This window comes from Tasmannia lanceolata, unplaced genomic scaffold (assembly GCF_043159265.1).
Source record: "Tasmannia lanceolata isolate RefF3 unplaced genomic scaffold, GAP_Taslan_0.1 ptg000006l, whole genome shotgun sequence".
Classification (NCBI taxonomy): Eukaryota; Viridiplantae; Streptophyta; class Magnoliopsida; order Canellales; family Winteraceae; genus Tasmannia; species Tasmannia lanceolata.
Genome location: NW_027518683.1, coordinates 12,095,246 through 12,115,501, shown reverse-complemented (window position 1 = coordinate 12,115,501; position 20,256 = coordinate 12,095,246). Strand labels below are relative to the sequence as shown.

Here is a 20,256-nt window from a genome sequence, read left to right as displayed (position 1 = left end):
CAACAAGAATTTATATTGTGCACGCCCGTAGTTTCAAAATGGACTGTATGGCACACACCATCGGATGATCCAAACTGTGCATTTAGGTTCCGTCCCAAAAAATCATTTCCATGGGATGGTCCTAGCCTCCTATCTATAGAGAAACTGCACATTACTTAATGGAAACCTCTATAGATAGGAGGAGGGTAGGGATCATCCTATGGAATTTTTTTTTTGAATGGTAAATATTTTATTATAGAAGCTAAACAAACATAAACTTACCCGCCCGAGATGGAAGGAGTAAGGAATCACCAGACGAAATGCTATGGAAATGATTCTTTTTTTTAAAGGTAACGATTTTATTGTTCACTGTAGGCATCTCACCTGTATAACATTTTACAGTAAAGCCCACCAAAAGGAGAACCACATTTACAGCAAAGCCCACCTATGGAAATGATTATTGGGGCACTACATATTTACATTGTGGCCCATCAAATGGATGGTTTGGATCATCCTATGGTGTGGGCCATAGAGTCCATTTTGAAAAATAGTTGACTATACGAGCTCACACCATATAAAAAATAAAAAATTGCTACCTCATTGTAGTACAACGAGGCATACCTTCTATTAGATGATAGGTTCAACCTTTGGTCCACCCGGACCGTACATCTGATAGGTCTCTCTCTCTCTCTCTCTCTCTCTCTCTCTCTCCACACTACAGAGATTGTGTTGCAGAAATGAGAACAGATAGAAAGACGTAATTTTGAAGCACAGTTTATCAGGATCACATGATTTTGATCATTCATCTAGTATGGGATGTGACGCCCCAAAGATCACTCTGGCCAAACAATTATAACTATCGATTGATGTCATGGGAATGGATGGCTAATGAACAAGATCTAACTCTGTTTGGGCCGAGTTTCTTCATCTCCTTCATATTACTATCCTAGAAAATAAGCATTTGGTAAATCTACATGCTAATGAGTTATATATATTAAGGGATTGGCTAGGTTCGATCGCAAAAGGCCCGCTGAACATGTGTTGCATGTGAGAGCAGCCACATAGGTCCACTTTCCAACAGATTTTGTAATTATTCATGAGATGGCTGCTCTCTCATGCAGCAGAAGTTCCCCTTAATGCCTATCGCGATGGACACTAGCAAATCCCATATGGTGAAAAACTAATCACCAAAAACTAGATAAATGTAGGCCATGATGTCAAATAGTTCTTTTTAGAAGCATAAGTAAAGTGTCCGGGAGGTTTTAAGATGGAAAAAGGTGTTCCTTTCCACCATTTTCTTGCCACAAATGCTGTATCATTTCCCCATTTCTGGTTTCATCTCTCCTGTTCAATTGAATGTCCCAACTATGTAGTTTAGTGTGGTGTACCATGATACAAATATCAAACAATCTAAACCCTCAGATCAAAACACACACCTCTTCTGATCATTTTTGTTTCCTATTGGGCCCCACCCCACTTCTTCATTATATACACGATCAGATATTGATCCAAAATATTATATAACTATAAGTCCGATCAAGAGAACACCTTGATCGGATGATCCTAGACCAAAATCGTTCATTTTGGTATAGATGAGGGTCGCCTTTTGGTGTTCTACGAGATCAACGGTCTCGATTCCGACCTAAAAATCCTCTTTTACTATTGATTGAGAAACTGACCTTCTGCCTAGTGATTCATTTCTCCCTACAAAACCCCCTCTGCTGCCAACAATCTCTATTTTTTTCGGTTCTAGGCTTTCAATCTCTGCTCCTACAATGGATTCCTTCTCAGCTTCCTCATCAGCAACAATGGCACAACAGACATGGGAACTTGAGAACAACATCGTGAACATGGAGTCACCGCCTGCAACAGACGCGGACTCGATCTATTTCTATGACGAGGCCTCTCAGGCGAAGGTCCTGCAAGAAAAACCATGGGCCAAAGACCCTCACTACTTCAAGAGGGTTAGGGTTTCTGCCCTAGCCCTTCTCAAGATGGTTGTCCACGCTCGATCTGGTGGCACAATCGAAGTGATGGGACTCATGCAGGGTAAAACTGATGGAGACACTATGATTGTTATGGATGCCTTTGCCTTGCCTGTAGAAGGAACTGAGACGAGAGTCAATGCTCAGGCTGATGCTTATGAGTATATGGTTGATTACTCTCAAACCAATAAACAGGTAAAACCCTAACCCTAGTTCTATTGCCTTTTTTTTTTTTTTTTTAAATTATGCATTTAGTTGTTTTGACGAGCAGGTAAAACCCTAGTTCTGTGGGCTCTCTAACCAACAAATAGGTAAAACCCTAGTTCTATTGCCTTTTTTTTTGTACATTTACTCATTTCGACGAACAGATAGAACCCTAGTTCTATTGCCCTTTTTTATGCGTACAGTTGTTTGGATGAACAGGTAAAACCCTAGTTGCGTTGCCCTTCAAACCAACTCATAGAATGCAATTCGCTTCTTTTGTTTTTCCAAACACTACTCAGGATCCTGCTTTGTCTAATTCCTCTTGTTTTTTTTTTTTTCGTGTGTTATAAAATGCTAGTTCTATTGCCTTTTTGTACACGAAACAGGTAAAACCCTAGTCCTATTGCCTTTCAAACCAACCAATAGAATGCAATCCACGTCCCTTGTTTTTCCAAAACCTTTAGCTCAGATTCATGTTTCATGTAATTTCTCTCTTTTTTTTCATGTGGTTCAAAATGCTAGTTCTATTGCCTTTTTGTACACGAAACAGGTAAAACCCTAGTCCTATTGCCTTTCAAACCAACCAATAGAATGCAATCCACGTCCCTTGTTTTTCCAAAACCTTTAGCTCAGATTCATGTTTCATGTAATTTCTCTCTTTTTTTTCTTTTTTTTTCATGTGGTTCAAAACCCTAGTTCTATGCCTTTTTTTTAATACATTCAGTCATTTCAACAAACAGGTAAAACCCTAGATCTATTTCCTTTCGAACCAACCGATAGAATGCAATCCACCTCCCTTGTCTTTCCAAACCCTTTAACTCATATTCCTATTTTGTGTAATTCCTTTTTTTTTCATGTGTTTTAAAACCCTAGTTCTATTGCCTTTTATACACGAAACAGGTAAAACCCTAGTTCTACTGCCTTTAAAACCAACAGTTAGAATGCAATCCGCTTCCATTGTCTTTCCTAATCATTTAACTCAGATTCCTGTTTCATGGAATTCCTCTTCTTTTCCATGTGTTTTTGTATAGGCTGGGCGATTGGAGAATGTAGTTGGATGGTACCATTCGCATCCTGGTTATGGATGCTGGCTTTCGGGTATTGATGTTTCAACTCAGATGCTCAATCAGCAATTCCAGGAGCCGTTCCTGGCAATTGTTATAGACCCAACAAGGACGATCTCGGCCGGGAAGGTAGAGATTGGTGCATTCCGGACGTATCCACAAGATTATAAGCCTCCCGACGATCCCGTGTCGGAGTATCAGACTATCCCTCTCAACAAGATCGAAGACTTTGGTGTTCATTGCAAACAAGTGAGTCTGGTTTTACATGTCTTGGAAATTGAAGTTCATTCTTGTGATTGTTAGTTTATCTTGATTTATTGGTGTTGGACAGTATTATGCGTTGGATATCACATATTTCAAATCTTCTCTTGATTGCCACCTCTTGGATCTACTCTGGAATAAGTATTGGGTGAATACACTTTCATCTTCACCACTCTTGGCAAATAGAGACTACGTTGCAGGGCAAATTACTGATCTAGGTGAGTCATATCTTATCTGTTGTTTCATATTAAAAAAAAATACATCTTATATGTGGTTACACTGATTCCTGTTCGATCATGTAATTTTTGCTGCATTTATCAATTTCATTAGGAGTCAATTTTGCCATCATAGTTCCATTTCATGCCAGTTCTTGTTCTGGTTCTAATAGTTCATGACAGTTCCATGACTATTATGCGATAACCATCTACTATGGATGGAGTCTGGATTTGTTCTTTCTGCATAGATTACCTTGATTTATTTATAAACAGATGCATTTTCTGTTGCTTAAGATTGTCTTAGTTCAAGTTAGTTAAATTATATGGTACTCTATGTGGCCCTCTATTGTTTGTTTAATTATAAATTTATTATCTCTCGAGGATGTCTTAGCTTTTGGGAGGAACATTGAGGGGGAGGTCATAAATGTAGATTAATTGGCTAGCAAGGTGAAAGGGTTTGTTGCGGGGATGGCTGAGATATTTTCATCGAGATGTTGGATTTGCTAGCAACATTGACGATGTTTCAGATTGTACAGATTTAGGAAGGACAGTGCTGTGGGTGACAGGGTTGCAGCGTTGTTTTTTTTCTACTTGGGTCTCATGTTTTAGTGTTGGCACCACATTTGTGTTCTTTTTCCATTAGTGAAGATGGATAGGAGAGAATGGAAGAAAATGATCCATGTAGACAAACCCAACTAGTGTCGGGATTAGAGTTAGTCAGTTTGAGCCCGGTAGATTCTTTCACCTTCTTCATGAAAATTTTCTAAAGGACTCATTAGCCGACCCCAACTAGTTTGGGACAAAGGCTTAGTTGAGTTGAGTTCCATTAGTGAAGATAACTTTTTTGCAAAAGAAAAAAGTAATAAACTGTCGGATTGTGGACGTATTTTGAAGATGTCGCTAATACCACATTATAATGGATGCATTGAATGACTGGCTTTTCATTTTGCAGCGGAGAAGTTGGAGCAGGCTGAGAATCAACTAACTCATACACGCTTGGGGTCCTTCTTGGTACCAGCACAGCGAAAGAAGGAGGTCAGTAAATGATTTGATTGTTTTGTAGTTTGTTGTAGTTTAGACTTATAGTGCAACAAGGCTTTGGTATGTGACTGGCCATGACTGTTTTGCTGAAGTTTATTAGGCTATAATTTCTGAAAATGCAGTATTTTGAAATCTTGAACATTAGGGTGCAGTCAATAACTACTAACCTATAATTTAGTCAATACTTTGAATTTATTGATAACACAAGTGTCGTGTCGGATGTGTTTGTGTCGACACGCGGCACTCATGTCCATGTCAATATGTGACACTCGTGTCCGTGTCGTGTCCACGAATCATAGCCAATAACAGTGCATCAGTTCGTGGTACCTATCTACCTACAAATGCTGCATGTGTTTCACCGATGAAATATGTCCATGGAGATAGGTACCCTTGGGTAGGTAATACACTAATACTTTTTGTTATTTGTATTGATAATTATATTCTGGGCATGCTCATGATTGTCACTTCACAGGGCTCATGGTAGTCTTTGTGAAATTTTTCTAAAACATATTGCTCCCGTAGTTTTTTTTTCCCTGAATGATGAAATTACTATTAAAAGAGAAGGGGGAGGCTCAATGACCAAGGTGGTCAGATACGGATCTGCTAATCAAGAGATCAGAGTAAGGAAGATGAAATACAAAAATATCCAGAGCACCCGTCTTCTGGTTTCTAATCTGCTGGGGGAATCTTTTTGAAAGCCATTGTTTTTTTTTTGTTACTTATATTTGTGTACTGTGGACTGATGGGTTGCCACCTTCGGCATTTGATAGTGTGGGGGACTACTTGTCCTCTTTGTAAGCTCATCTGATTATGGAATAAATTTGCTTTACCTTTCAAAAAAAATAAAATAATAAATACAAAAATTTCCAGAGAGAGTGCCAGGGATAATCAAAGCCACTCGAATATTGAAGAGGTCCCGTAGTTCTGTTTGACCTCTAGCTTGACAGTGCTTGTGATGTATAGGAAGAATTAGGACAAAACTTATGCATCTGCAGCTCACTTTCATGATATTTTTTGGGTATAGAAAAAAAATCGGTTCTTTTTTCTTCTTATTTTTATTGCTAAAACCTATAGTCAGTCTAGTAAGCAGATTTCCATGGCAATCTGTTTATCTTCCCTGATTTTTCATACTTGAAGAAATAATAGCTTCCGATTCCATTTAATAAAAACATTCATAAAAAATGATTCAGCTTGTAAGATTCGTATCAGGGGTGGGTGCAATTTCAATCTGATGTGACTTTGGAGTGCACCATTTTTTAAAAAAATTGTGTTTTAAACATTACTATGCTTGATTCCTCTATTTTCTTTATGTATTGTAATACTTCATACAAATGGAGAGGACACTAGTAGGTGGAGATTGTATTGCATGGATGATATGAATAAAACTTTGACATTTTTTATCCATGTTGATTGTTAAGAGTAGGTACTATAAGGAATCCTTTCAGAGGTACATTCCAGACAAAGTAATACTAGGTTTTATACAGAGTTACTGGGTTCTCCTAAACTGTGGCGTACCATGAACCAGGTTCTTGTATAGCTGGTTTTCCATAGGCTGTGAATCCAGTGTACCTTCTACATTGAGCATGTACTTATATTTAGACGCGTGTCACTTTATTAATTTTCTAGACTCAATTTAAAACTTCAACCTGTCCCTCCATGCAGCGTTCCTTATGCCAGTAGCATACCAAGGACATCTACCTGTCCCTGTACCAGTTTCTTTAGCCTTTCTGGCAAACTTGGTTTTATGTCATATAAGTAGTCACACATTTTTGTCTCGTGAATTTATCGGAGACGAGAAGGGTGTATCTTGAGATATTTTATTATTAGTTTTGTTAATTTCAGGTTTATATGGGGAAAAACTGTAAAAGTAAAAAATATATAAAAATACTAAATTATGATCAAAATTAGGACGGAAAATAGTATTGTGAATTTATAGCAATATTTTGGCAAAAAACTAAAAATATGAAGATACCTCGATATTTGTCAGAATCTCGAAATTCGCAAAATATCATGATTTTTTTTTAAAAATAACGGAGATATTTGCAGTGTTTAAAAACATGGACGTGACGCGGAACGCAGCCAAGAAAAATTTGTGTCGACTGGGCGCGGATGCAGTCAAGAACACGGTTGACACGGTCATAACTTGAAAGAGTCAAAGGAGTTTTTTTACTCTGTAGGGCAAAACGCGGCATGCGGATGCAGTGCAGTGCAATGCGGAACGTGGCCATGGTTAAAGGGAGTCGACTCGGGCAAGTTTCTAGTCGAGTCAAGGAGTTTTTAAACACTAATATTTGTGACTATGCATGTGACTATATTTTGCAAAAAAATATTTTGCATTTTTTTTTATTGTCACATTTCCTTGCTTACATAGTTGTCAACCCATGATTCAACTTGTGACTCGATTTCTTAATTTTATGACTCGTGACTCATAAGATTTTTTGACAAGAACAAAAATTTGGTTGAAAAAAAATATAATTATATATCAAAAGATGAAGCATGTAAAAAACATAACCCAATAGCACATAGTTAAAACACTAAGCTAAAAATATAAATAACTATATGCTTGTAACTTGCATGCACAAAAATAATTGAGTTCTGGTTGGAACTTAATCATGGGTGAAAACCCTTCCTTGCTTTAGATTTGTATCCACCCATGATTTATGGTATGGTTGGAAGGAGATTTGTGGTGGTTCAGGCTAAGAATCCAAGATTAGCCAAGACTGGGAGCCTTTTGAAGCTAAACTTTGACGGGTCTAGCATGGGGAGCCCTTGTCCTGACGGAATTGGGGGAGTCTTGAGGGCTGAATTTGGAGCTATGAAATGGGCTTTTGCGGGTCCAATTGGATTTGCAGACGCTAATGAAGCTGAAGTGCGTGCTATCTACCAAGGAATAAGGTATCTTGATAAAGAAGGTTCAAATAAAGTAAGCGTAGAAGGATACTCACTCAATATGATAAGGTTACTTAGTGGCTCTCATTCTTTCCCTTGGAGATTCGCCTCTTTCTTTGATGAGATTCATGACAGGGTGGGGGATGCATTGATTTCTTTCCATCATGTTAGGTGTTCAGCTAGTGGTGTGGCGGACAATTTAGCTAGAGATAGTGTCTCTAGGGAGAGAGTTGAACTATTTGACCCCGTTCCTCATTGACCCTTGCAGTGGGGCTTGTTCTTGTCTTTATTTTTTATTTTTTCATCTCCTTATTTGTATAGACCTCCTTTATATTTTTTTCGCATTTAATGCAATTGCCTACCATTCAAAAAAATTTAATGAAGTTCTAAGTTCCAACTTCCAAGTTTTCAACTATCAAAACAACAAAGCGCAGGCCCAGCGGCTCGAGTTGACTCGTAAAAGTCTTCAATAGGGGCGAGTCACCCATGCGACTCGACTCGAGAGTTGGCTCATACGACTCGTAAGAGTTTGACAACTATGCTTTCTTATATAAATCAATATTATTGATTGGTTCCAATAATAATGATTGTGGCTTCAAGTGTTCCCTTGAAGAAGAAAACAAAATTCAAATTCCTTTGCTATCTCATACTCTAAGGTTGAGTTTGAATGATGGAAATATCTCTCTGATTTAAAGTCTTCTTGATTTTGCTAGTGAAGGGCGATGATATTTTCACTCCCCCTGCATTACGCACACGCTCCCCTTATAGCGTGATTTGACGTGAAAAGTGGGCAACTAACACTTTTTGATGTCAAATGACGTTATAAGGGGAGTGTGCACGTAATGCAGGGGGAGTGAAAATTTCATCTCCCGATTCTTATCGTTATAAAGTTTTTTTTTTTTGAAGCCAAAGTAATTGAATATTTCATTGTGGATGGAATTCGACACAATACATATGGACTCACTTTTATGTCATCCCACTGATTTGAAGGGTGATTTAGTAGTATTTTGCCTTGGGACAAAGCGTGCACATAATGCAGGGGGAGTGAAAATATCATCTCCCGATTCTTATCATCATAAAGTTTTTGTTGTTTTTTTTTTTTTGTCTTTTGAAGCCAAAGTAATTGAATATTTCATTTTGGATGGAATTCGATACAATACATATGGACTCACTTTTATGTCATCCCACTGATTGGAAGGGTGATTTAGTAGTATATTGCCTTGGGACAAATATTGTTCTCAGTGGCATTGTTTTGAGGATAATTACAAGAGATAAGGTGGTTTCTAGATGGAAGCTTCCTCCCCCTATCACCTTTAAGCTTAACTTTGATAAATGGGTGAATGATCAAGGCCTCATTCCGACCTATGGTATGACGGACTCCAGTTATGAGTCATCAAGGCCTCATTCAGACCTATGGCATGATGGACTCCAGTTATGGGGAAGTTTGTGCCTCCCTACCGGTTTATGAATATTAAAAGTCAGAGGTTTGAGGATCCCTCTTGGGTTGAAGGTGATCCTTCTAATATGATGGCTTGGGTGTCGAAATTGTGCCTCTATCCATGACTAATATGAAGGTGAGTTCTCCGAATTTTTCTTTTTTTCCCACACCCCCGTGTCACTAATGATGTAGAAGGTGGTCCCCCTTGTTAGAGGGATTGTTTTTAGGCACTCTTTATGTGCAAGGCCTTCTTGACCCCAGTTGAAATTTTCTTTTTTTTTATTTCTTTTTTTGTTTCTTATTTTTTTTTGAAACGTAATGAGGGGGTGTTTTTATTCTCTCATTCTTTCTTTTTTTGTTTCTTTGTAAAGCTATTTCTCAGCATCTATTAAAAATGCTACCAGTTATTGAATGCAATTTCTCATGAAGTTAAGGGCATCGCAAATTTCTGGTGGGCTAGTTTTCTAAAATACATCATTAACATCTCATTGGGGATTGGCTAACAGGCTCATCCATTTCAGCTATATGTTCTGTGGTTTTTTTTATCAGTAAGGGTCTATTGCATATCTCAGTGACAGTCATTGTGCACATGCAATGAAAACATGTAGTTTCTTTCGTACAGATAAAATATTTCAGAAAAGAAACATGTTTAGAGCAGTGGTGTTATTTGGCAAATCATTCAAAAAAAATAAAGTAGTGTTATTTGGCAAGAAACCTGAAACCCAAACCTAAGAGCAAAGACATTTGGCAAGAAAACTGGTGTTATTTTCACTGTTGCATCATACCCAGAGTGCACATTTGTGTACTTTTCTTCCCAAAAGCATGTTAGACATTCACATCTAGACCTTCCTGAACTTACCCATTTGGGAATTGAAGCGTCAAATATTCAGATAATATTTTGAGTACTTTTGGCATGTAATGATGGAACTATCATGCTAACACATAGCATGCCTTACCCTTATATTACTCCAGTAATCAGTTAAATTATAGTAAGTAAATGTAACATGTGCTGATACCAAATGATTTGGATTCTATATTGACATCCTATCAGCAACAAATTTATGATAAATAGCTGTTTGACTGGGTAACCCAAATGGGCTCCCCATTCTCAATCATGTTGGAATTCAACTTTGATGGTGCTTCTTTGGGTAGCTCGGGCCTCCTGGGCATTAGTGGCGTTATTAGAGGCCTATTTGGGTGATAAGGCACTTGCTTTCTCCAGGCTGATCAGTATTAAGGATTCCAATGAGGCGTAGGTTTGTGCTTTCTTTATGGGCCTTCAGCTGTTTATCACCCATCATTGCAGCGCCCCCTTGTTGAGAGCAACTCAGCAAAGGTTACCATACACGAGATTAGGGAGATTTGCTTATGTAATTTACACTTATTCCTTTTTTTTTTCCCTCAAACCCCCAATAGCACTAATGTGATGGCTGATATGCTTGCCAAAGGGTGTGCTTCTAGATCTTTTCTGTATGTGGGTCAATCTCTGCCCCCTCTTTAATTTCCGATTCTATTCTTTTTTGCCTTAATAATGTTCCATTGCCATTTAAAAAGGAAAATAGTTTCCTTAATAATGTTCCATTGCCATTTAAAAAAGAAATAGTTTGATCTTTTTTGTTACCAATGCTAGACTGACTATAGTATATCATTTTGAGGGGGTCCAGGAGGAATCTCAGCTTGCAAAGATCACTCGCGATAGCTCAAAGATAACCGTCGAGCAGGTTCATGGCCTCTTGTCGCAGGTAACTAAAAATCTTGTATTTACATCATATTCAGTTTTACCCCGGTGGCAAAAATCCCTGATACCTGTTATTCTTATGCTAAATTATTATTTTTCTTTGCCTTTCCTTTTCTTTTGTTTAAAGGTTATCAAGGACATAGTTTTCAACTCTGTGCATCAGTCCACCAGAGCTCGTTCAACGACGGCAGAATCATCTGGTCCTGAGCCTATGATCGAAACTTGATTTGGGTAAAAGCAGTGGCAGAAAGATAATATTTGTTGATGTTTTTTAAGCCGCAGTCACCTCACAAACTTTTTCAGTTCTGAAATCATCCATGCTTATGGAAGGTTTGCTAGTCTTTTCATATGTTGTAAATCCTCATGCAGCCTCCACGTGACTGGTTTAAAGTATCAGATTCTGCCGCTTATCACAGAATTGCAGCAAATTGCACTGAACTGAAATGACACAGACATCTGTAATTAGGGGGGCTAATCCGTTTATTTTGGTGCCCCACCAGTAACTAATTAAAATACATTAAGAGACTGGCTGTCTGCCCTTTACTAGTCTATCTAACAAGATTAAATGATTTGTGAATGCTTCTTCTTCACTGCTTGCTACATAAGTATATGCTGATATGTACTGTTCTGGTTATGCTAATCATTGATGAGCGCTGAAGATTTTATTCGAAAGTTTTAAGTGAAATATATGCCTTTCATGTCTGCCCTCATTGATGAGCGTTGAGGATACCATATTACCAAAGTACATTTTAGTTGGAATCTCCAATATATCATTATGGGAATGGATACCCGGACCCAATGATCAAATGGCTAAGACTACAGCGATTGTAAACACTTAGTTTTTCTGATCTTAGGCCAAGAATGTTTAGGTGATGTTTTCATGTTGTGTCATCTACAGGTGATCTGGATCAGTTATGAATGAATTTGCTAATTCTTAAACGAGGCCCCAAAATGTTTCTCAGGAAAAAAAAATTCTTTACTAAATTTAGATGGGTATAGGTTATCATTGATTTAGAGAGACATTATCATAAATTGAAGGTCCCTCTAAATAAAAATTGAATAGGATTCATTCAAGTTTTGTTTTTTAATGTGTGAAAAGGGGAGATTTTAGACATTTTTCATTTCTAAGCTTTTCTCGAAAATTCCTGCAATCCAAACATTTTTTGGTAGGTAAGCTGGCTTCGAACCTGCGACCTCAAGGTTGAGAAACAAAGCCTCAACCATTAAGCTACAGGCACAACACAACCACAATGCATTGGCCTTGGGTATATCAAATACTAGTTTGGCTCGTGTAAAAGAAAATTTTCAAAAGAAAAATACTTAGTTTGGCCGAGTTTGGACTGGGTACTGAGCTCGGCCAAATAGAGTTGACTGAACCAAATTCTGAGAAGAGCAGCTGACTTGTGGATGGGGTATGTTTTTCTGTGTGTGTTCCTTGACCAAACTGAAAAAAATGAATCATAACCTGACCCGTGAATAACCATTAATAAAACTGAAATGATACAGAGGTGTTCTACGTGAAAGGAAACCAGCAATAACTTACAGAAACCCATTCATTCTCTACCATTTCACATGAGCTAGTGTACAATAATTAGTACAGTACATGTGCAAAGAACAGCTCCATCATTTCCCCCTGCCCCTGCCCCTGCCCCTACCCCTGCCCCTGCCTCTGCTGGAATAACCTGCTTTTGTTTCTTGTGTCGGGACTCCCTTTGGCCGGACCGCCTTTGGTCTCGACTTTGCTACCAGGCCACGGCTTGAATTTGGTCGAGGTTTTGTCTTCAGTGGCTTATCTGATTTTCTGCTATGGCCATCTTGTGATCCCTCCTCAATGCTCTTAGCTCCATCACTCAGAGGGATATCAATGGAGGCCTCACTTAGAAGCTCACACGTTCCCTCAGGGTTGCTAGCAGCCAACTCCCCATGGCTTGAACCTGGGCCCACATCCACTCCAGCGGCCAAACTGTGCAAGGTAAAATTGGGGTGTTAAAACTTTATCAAATGAAAGGAGAAATGGAGGCAGTGAAGCATTAGCCACACTTGTATGGTTACCTGGGTGGAGCCAAGGCAGAACCATTCACTTCATTTTCGTTTCTAAATCCATTTTCTTTTCGTAACTCGTCATTTTCCCTCAACGGTCTTGAGTCTGCAAAAATTTTATAAGTCGGGTGAGCTTTAACCGCTTTAAAAGGAGGGATAGTCCCGTTGTCAACAAAAATATAGAAGAGCAAAGAGAAATCAGTTGCTCCTAATGCATGGTGAACAGACTCCAGCTTCATCTGGGGAGTATAAGGGCAATCAAACGTTGTTATTTATCATCATTGTGCAATGGCATAATTTACATGAATGAGCAACAAACCACAATGACACAGTGTGCACCCAGCATTCATGCATTCATAATCGAAGAAAACAAGGGAGCACATCGAAAGATCAAGCAGCCATTCAAAAAAAAAAAAGACAGAAAGATCAAGCAATTTAAAAGATAATTAAGAAAGTGGGCATCAGACTAAATGGATGTCCAAATATTACCTGTCAGACTCAAATTTCTGGTGCATCACAATTCAAGTAAAAGCTTATTCAAACGAAATTCATGAACAATTTTTTTTGAATGGCACAAGATTCATGAACAATTAAAAAACTACCAATGGATTTTACTACAAAAACAGCAGAAACCATACAATGTGGATCCAATCACAGCAGCATTAAAACATTCAATATGAAAACCCAATAAAAGAATCAATTTTCTTTGATAATAAGCCCAACAAACATGAAACTATAAAACATGACTCACCATGACTGACACCCTCAAATCTGTTTAATTGGAGAGGGCTCAACAACATAGGCATGTCACGGAGCTGACACGTGATGAATGATATACCCTAAACAATCGGAATAGAGAGGTTTTTCCTTTGGGGCTGTAGGACAAACTTAAAAGGAAAGAAAATTACAATGGGGGCAGGGACTTCCCCGTATACATGCATTCCCTATGGGCTCTGCTCTTTCCAAGCAAATCTGCAACGGCATTAGCAGATCTAGAAATAAGAGAGAAGCTAATGTCATGCCCCAAACATAAATCCCAAATATGAGATTACCCAATATGCATGCATACCCTATGGCCTTTGCTCTTTGCAATCGAATCTGCAATGTCATTTGCAGATCAATAGATAAGCGAGAAACTAATGGTGGGCTCCAAATCTGATGGAAAGGTAGCTAATCTCCCCGGCCCCGAACACTGAAGGATTACACTGTGAGTGAGTTCCCTCGGGTTTGCATAAGTGGTGTCTATTTCAGCTTGCAGATTGAAGAATGTCTCTTCCAGTTCTGCTTCAGCAATGTTCTCCTCAGTGCTTGAATGGTGTACAGGACTGTCCAACCCAAGGACTAGGCAGTCGTCATCTTCCGGGAGTGGACTATGGTAGACAGTCGATTGGTGCGCAGAGTCAAGCAGGACCGCTGGTATCATCATCTTCTGCTTCTGGAATTGATGGGTGGTTAAATTGTGATGATAAGTTCCATTCATTCCGTAAATCGTCTCTTGGTTCTAAGGTCACTCTGCTGGAGTAAATCTAGTGCCAGGCGAATTTTTAGGGAGGGATTGAATGCTTTGAGAGCGATCTTGTTGGCTAGTTTCCTTTTGTTGCACTGTTAGGGGATTATGGGAGGGTAGTGTACATATGATGCGTTGGAGGGACGTCTTGTTCCCAGTGATGAATCTGGTTGCACTTACTAAAAAATTACTGTTACTTTAAAGAAAAAAAAGATGCTTCAGAAGATGCAGAGGATTTGTCGTCATTAAGTTCTATGGAGGAAGGTGCAGCCAAATTTGATTTACGGTATAGCTTGAGAAATCATGTGAATCGAGTTGTGGGCATTTTCCAATCAGCTAGCATCAAAGCATGCCTATGGGCTGTAAGTTGGATTATTTTCCTTCATCTTATTTGGGGCTGCCTTTGGGTTTCGGGAGGCCAAGTATTGCTGGTTGGGCGCCGATTATCGAGAGGGTGGAGAGGAGATTGGATACTTGGAAGAGAAATCTTGTATCTCGCGGTGGTAGTCTCACTTTGATTAAGGCAGTACTAGCAAGCTTTCCGATCTATCAATTGTCTATATTTAGATGCCCTGTGAGTGTTTCGAAAAGAATTGAACAGATTCAGAGGAGATTTCTTTGACGAGGAGAGAGGGTCTGAGAAAAATAAGGGTATTTCTTTAGTGGGTTGGAAGAAGATCTGCTTGCTGATAAAAGAACGTGGTTTGGGTATTAAAAGGGTTAAGTTAGTGAATCAGTCTCTGATGGGAAAGTGGTTTCTAGAGGTTTGGTGAAGATGTGGATGCTCTTTGGATGAGGGTTATTGCCAGTAAGTATGGCTCTGATTTGTCTCGTTGGGTATCTATTGATAGATTCTCTAGGAAAGATTGCTCGGTTTAGCAAGAAAAGGCATCAGTACGCAATATTTTTGTATTGCCCTTGGGATAATAATATCTTCATTTCAGTTTATTTGTTTGGGCAGTGTCTGCACTTGTTCTTTTTGATATTTTTCCTCTTAATAACTTTTAAATTCAACTCACAATAAAAAAAACACTCCTGCATTCTCTGATACCAAAGACGGCTTTACGCCCACTTCTCTGCACAATCGACGAACAAAGTCCCAATCGAGTTGTGGGCTGAAATAGACACCACTTTTTTTTTTGAATGGTAAGATTCATTAAAAAAGACCGACGCGGACAATATGTACAAATAGAAAACAAACAATAAAAAGAAGGCAATACACCCTCAAGGGGGAAGAAAATCAAATTTCTCCGAGGACTCCAAATCCACCCCCCTCCTAGCTTGTGAATCTATCTCTCCATTTGCCGATCTCCTAACATGATTAAACCTCACTTGAGAGTCTCCAATAATATCAAGGATTTCATTAAAAAAATCCACAAACCTCCACGAAAATTTATGAGAACCAGACAACCATCGGATGACATTTAAATAATCTCCTTCCACAACAATATTATTAATATTCTCCCCTTCAAGCAGCTTAATACCTTGACGAGCAGCCCTTACTTCCGCTTCATTCGAATCAGCAGTCCCAATCGGTCCGGCAAAAGACCATATCACTACACCCAAATCATCCCTTAAAAGCCCACCAATACCTGCAGGACCGGGATTACCAATACTAGATCCATCAAAATTAAGCTTACGCAAGCCATACCCCAGAGGTTCCCACTCTAGAACAATATTGTTCCTCCTGTCACTACTCGAGCAAACCTCTAACCATCCATACCATAGATCAAAAGCCAAAACAAACTGAAACAACTGTAAAGACTTCGCCCAAAAAATTGTTAATGCCGTTACTTTGGAAGCAATGAATGTAGCACTTTTAGAAATGCCTCTGAAAGTTCTAGCATTTCTTTCTCTCCATATCGACCAAATAACAGCAAGAAAAGATAGCTTCTACAGAGTTTTCCCCTTCAAACCCCACGGGGCATATTACCAACTCTTTAAAGCCTGTGCCAAGTCTCTCGGAAAAACCCGCTGCACCCCAAACCTTCCCAAAACCCTCCCCCAAACTTTCCTCGCGAAGCTACAATGAAAAAGCAAATGGTCCGCCGATTCTCCATCTTCTTTGCAAAGAATACAAAAATTAATAATGATCATCTTTCTATCTCTCAAAAAAACAATTGTTTGAATCCTCCCTAATAAGGCCGCCCAGAGAAACACAACAACCGAAGGTGGGGCAGGAATATCCCAAACTTTGGCTGACACATAAGAAATCGAAGAAGGCAATAACTGATTGTAAAATGATTTAGGCGAAAACTCACCCCCCGAAACCATGCCTGATTTCATTGGCTTTGTAAAAGATGTTATTTCTTGAAGCCCAATTTATTGCATTAGACGAGTCTCCTTCAATAAGGAACTTCCCCTCTAGATTTGAGATAAGATTTTTAAGCCTCCAAGCATAAACATTCACCTCATTTGAGTTTTGCAACTCCTAGAGAAAGAAAATCTTCCCCTCAATTGTCCCTATAAACCTCCAATCCCTACAGGTAGTGGATTCCATCAAGGTACATCAAAATTAAACTTGACAGGTATGTGAAAAAATGCATAAAGATAGAAAGTTAAGGAAAGACAAAAAAAATGATAGGAAGAAAATGGAAAATCAGAAAATCAATTCTTCAGCATGCCTCGCACACTCGAAGTGTCCAAATTGAGACATACTGCACAAACTTGTAAGCCAAGATCTCCTAAGTCTCAAGGAACTCAGACATGGACCTGATGTTCCAAATCAAGTGCTGAGTCACTCATAAGATACGACAAAAACTTACCCTTAAACATTTAAATCTGAAAACATTTCCAAGCATCAAACTATTAAAGGCATGTCTAAAGGATTCGAAATAGGCTGTGTGGTTTGCAAGAGGTAAGTGCTGTGCAGCGAAGGCTGCAAGCATGGACATAAACTTCAAAAAATTTACACGTCAACTTACCTGGAGTAGAATCTGTTTCTTTAGGACTTGACGGCGAATGTGAATGGGAGTTGTTCTCTACTAGCACAAACTTTTCCACTGGAGAACTTATCTTCAGGCTAGAAGTATGAGCATCATTGGGGGCAGTGACACCATCAATATCACTGAGACAAAATGGAGACAAATAAAGTAAAACTGTAAGAGCTTTCTTGCAATACATTTAAAATGGAGTTTGAGAACATAATATGAAAGACAAACAGAGAATCCATAGCTATGTCAAGCAAATGTAGAATCTGGATAAGAATTTCAGAGCATTCTAAGAATAGTGATAAATAAATTAAACATGGTAAAATTTCACTATAGTATCATAAAAACATAGAACGGTAATAATTCCTTCAATAAAATTGGAAAGAACGACAAAGTCAATGCTCATTAGCTATTTGTCGTGTTAGTTCCATAGCCCATAAACTACTTAAGCTTTCCCTAGGTCTTTGATATCACATCTCTTAAGAGAACATAAAAGCCTCCAAATCAATTCCAATGACAACAAATTCATGCATGCATATGAACAAAACAACTAGTCCTTTTTGGAATTGCCTTCTAAAGACAAGAAAAAAGAACAAATACTCTGCCTAATCTCTCCCCGCCCCGCCCCGCCCTGCCCCATGGATAGCAGATCTGACATCTTCTTTAGCTAAAATTTGCATAGCTATAACTCGAACATTGCTAGTCATTTGAAGGTCAAGCTTCAAGCCTAAAGATTTGGTGCTGCAACTTCCCTTTCCATGGGGCAGCAATCCACCTATTGTCGTGCACCGCCATAACAACCAATCTCAGTTTACCTAGATGCATTGACTTTCTTAAAATAGTTTTGCACATGTCTACCTTGGCGAGTCCTTGTTGAGTATGGCATCATAGAGCTGGCTTCGGCCCATAAAAATAGTGTTTTTAACTCCTTAAAAGTGCGGTTTGATTCTTGTATGATTGCACAGAGGGAGAAACAATAACTCGCAATGATGTTGGAGGCATTTTTTTAGAGACTGAAACTTTATTGAGAGAAAACAGAAAAGAGATAAGATGACTGCAAAAAAAAAAAGCAGAGAAAAACCAAAAAGAAATAGACAAACTCCAACACAGCTAGCTCTCCTGGGACATTATGTAACTCCAACACAGCTCTCATGGGACATTAAGTTTAGACGTAACCTAAAGGATATTGAGGCGTCCAGTCTGTCATCATTGTTTGGTTTACTATACTCCACCTATTGTTCACCAGCGTCTCCTGATAGTAGAGTCTGGTCCCCTGACCCTGATGGTGCTTTCTCTGTTAGAACTTTCTTTTTCAGGTTGAGTTAAACTTTCCGAATGGGGAAGTTCCAAGTCGTGCAAGAGTTTGGAAGAAAAAGGCTACACAAGAGCTGCGGCATTTGTTTGGACCCTTAGCAAGAGAGAAAATAAACACCTGTGATCACCTTAAAAGGAGGATGCATCTGGCAAGCTGGTGTATTTTTTGAAATTAGAGGAGGAATCGCTAGATCACTTGATGGTACATAGTCCTTTTGTGTACCGGATTCGGCATGCAATTAATAAGAGTTTTAGTCTCACATGGGTGTTGCCAAGATCGATAAATTTTTTATTGAGAAGGTGGAGTGGCGGACCTTTGATGAAACAGGCGGAACATTATGCTGCTTGATCCCTTTGGCGCTAGTCTGACACATAGGAAAGAAAGAAACAACCAAATATTCAAAGAGAAGGCCAAAAGTTGACTCAAACATCAAGATAGACCACTTGTGGGCAGAAATGAAAGGGAAGTGCCAAGCTATAATGTGAGAGAGGTGCTCTGAGAGTGAAAATCGGTGGTGATGAAAAAGAAAATGAACCATACAACTGCACCAAAATGGTCTACACCACCTATTGGTTGACTGAAATTTAATTTTGAAGATAGAACCTTTGGAGACCCCGGACAAGCAGGTATTGGAGAAACCCAGGACAAGCGGGTATTGGGGGTACAGTTTGTGACTTTTTTTTACAGAAGAAGAGTGATGTCTTTTTCTGACCTGCTGGAATCTGCGACGTGAAAGAGGTAGAGGCCAAAGCGCTACTTTGGGGGTTGAGATGGTAGGCCAAGTCAGGATGTGGCCCTCTAGTGGTAGAAGTGGACTCATCTAATGTAATTGCTTGGGCTAGCAATAAAAGTGTTGAACCTTGGAAGATGGCTGCGATAATTGATGAGATAGGAGATTTGATTCAGGAAATTAGACCGCAAATTCAGCACCGGAAGAGAACTGCTAACGAGCAAGCAGATAGGCTAGCAAAAGATGGTGTGGACAAGGACGACGTGGAGGTCAATACTGCAACCCAAGAGTAAGAGAGGATACAACTGTGGGATGTAGCGGATAGGTAGTATTATCTTCAGCAACAGAAAATTATTGGATCGTGACTGTGGCAGAATTCTGGCCTCTACTCCTCTGTGCTGATAGATGGATGGCCTGGAACTTCATTTTTGGGCAGTTATCTGTTGCAATTAGGGTGGTTTGGATGCATCTCTCTGCTGCAAATAGGTGTCAATGAGGAAGACAGCGCATGGAATTGAACTTGGTTGTCGTAAATATATTTCTATTTTCCTGCCAATGTGTGAAATGGGCTGCAGGCTCCTATCTGATATATACTTTCTCTGCAGCAGTGGGAAACGGATCCTTCAATCTTCTATAGGCGGGTTCCATATGTGTATGTTACTGTATATGTTTGGAGTTTTTGGTTGGGGAGTACATCGGCGGGGTAGCAATGTAGGAAGTGATGTAACAGTTGTTGCAAGGGGGACACATTGTCCCCATCGATGAAATTCTGTTAGCGCTTCAATAAAATTTCGTTATAAAAAAAAAAAAAAAAAAAAAAAAAAAAAAAAAAAAAAAAAAAAAAAACTCCAACACAGCTCTATCATTAGTTCCAATGAAAGGCAGTGGCTAACTGGAGTTCCTCCACCTATTGGGTTTGT

General features: G+C 39.1%; 2 protein-coding genes across 2 annotated transcripts in view; one reads left to right on the top strand and one right to left on the bottom strand.

The window, feature by feature from the left end:
- The first annotated feature begins 1,525 nt into the window (after positions 1-1,525).
- LOC143879712 (COP9 signalosome complex subunit 5-like) lies at positions 1,526-11,391 on the top strand. The gene is made up of 6 exons (XM_077382228.1): positions 1,526-2,159; positions 3,200-3,481; positions 3,564-3,711; positions 4,661-4,743; positions 10,741-10,818; positions 10,942-11,391. The coding sequence occupies exons 1-6, from the start codon at positions 1,755-1,757 to the stop codon at positions 11,038-11,040; spliced, it is 1,095 nt and encodes a 364-aa protein (XP_077238343.1). The 5' UTR covers positions 1,526-1,754; the 3' UTR covers positions 11,041-11,391.
- Positions 11,392-12,268: 877 nt separating this feature from the next.
- The window catches only part of LOC143879711 (uncharacterized), a 28,687-nt gene continuing 20,699 nt past the window's right edge, over positions 12,269-20,256 (bottom strand). Inside the window, exons 9-11 of the mRNA XM_077382227.1 lie at positions 17,286-17,428; positions 12,867-12,960; positions 12,269-12,777 (exon numbers count right to left, since the gene is read on the bottom strand). Of these exons, the coding sequence (XP_077238342.1) occupies positions 12,438-12,777; positions 12,867-12,960; positions 17,286-17,428 (577 nt within the window). The 3' untranslated portion in view covers positions 12,269-12,437. The remainder of the gene's footprint in view (positions 12,778-12,866; positions 12,961-17,285; positions 17,429-20,256) is intronic.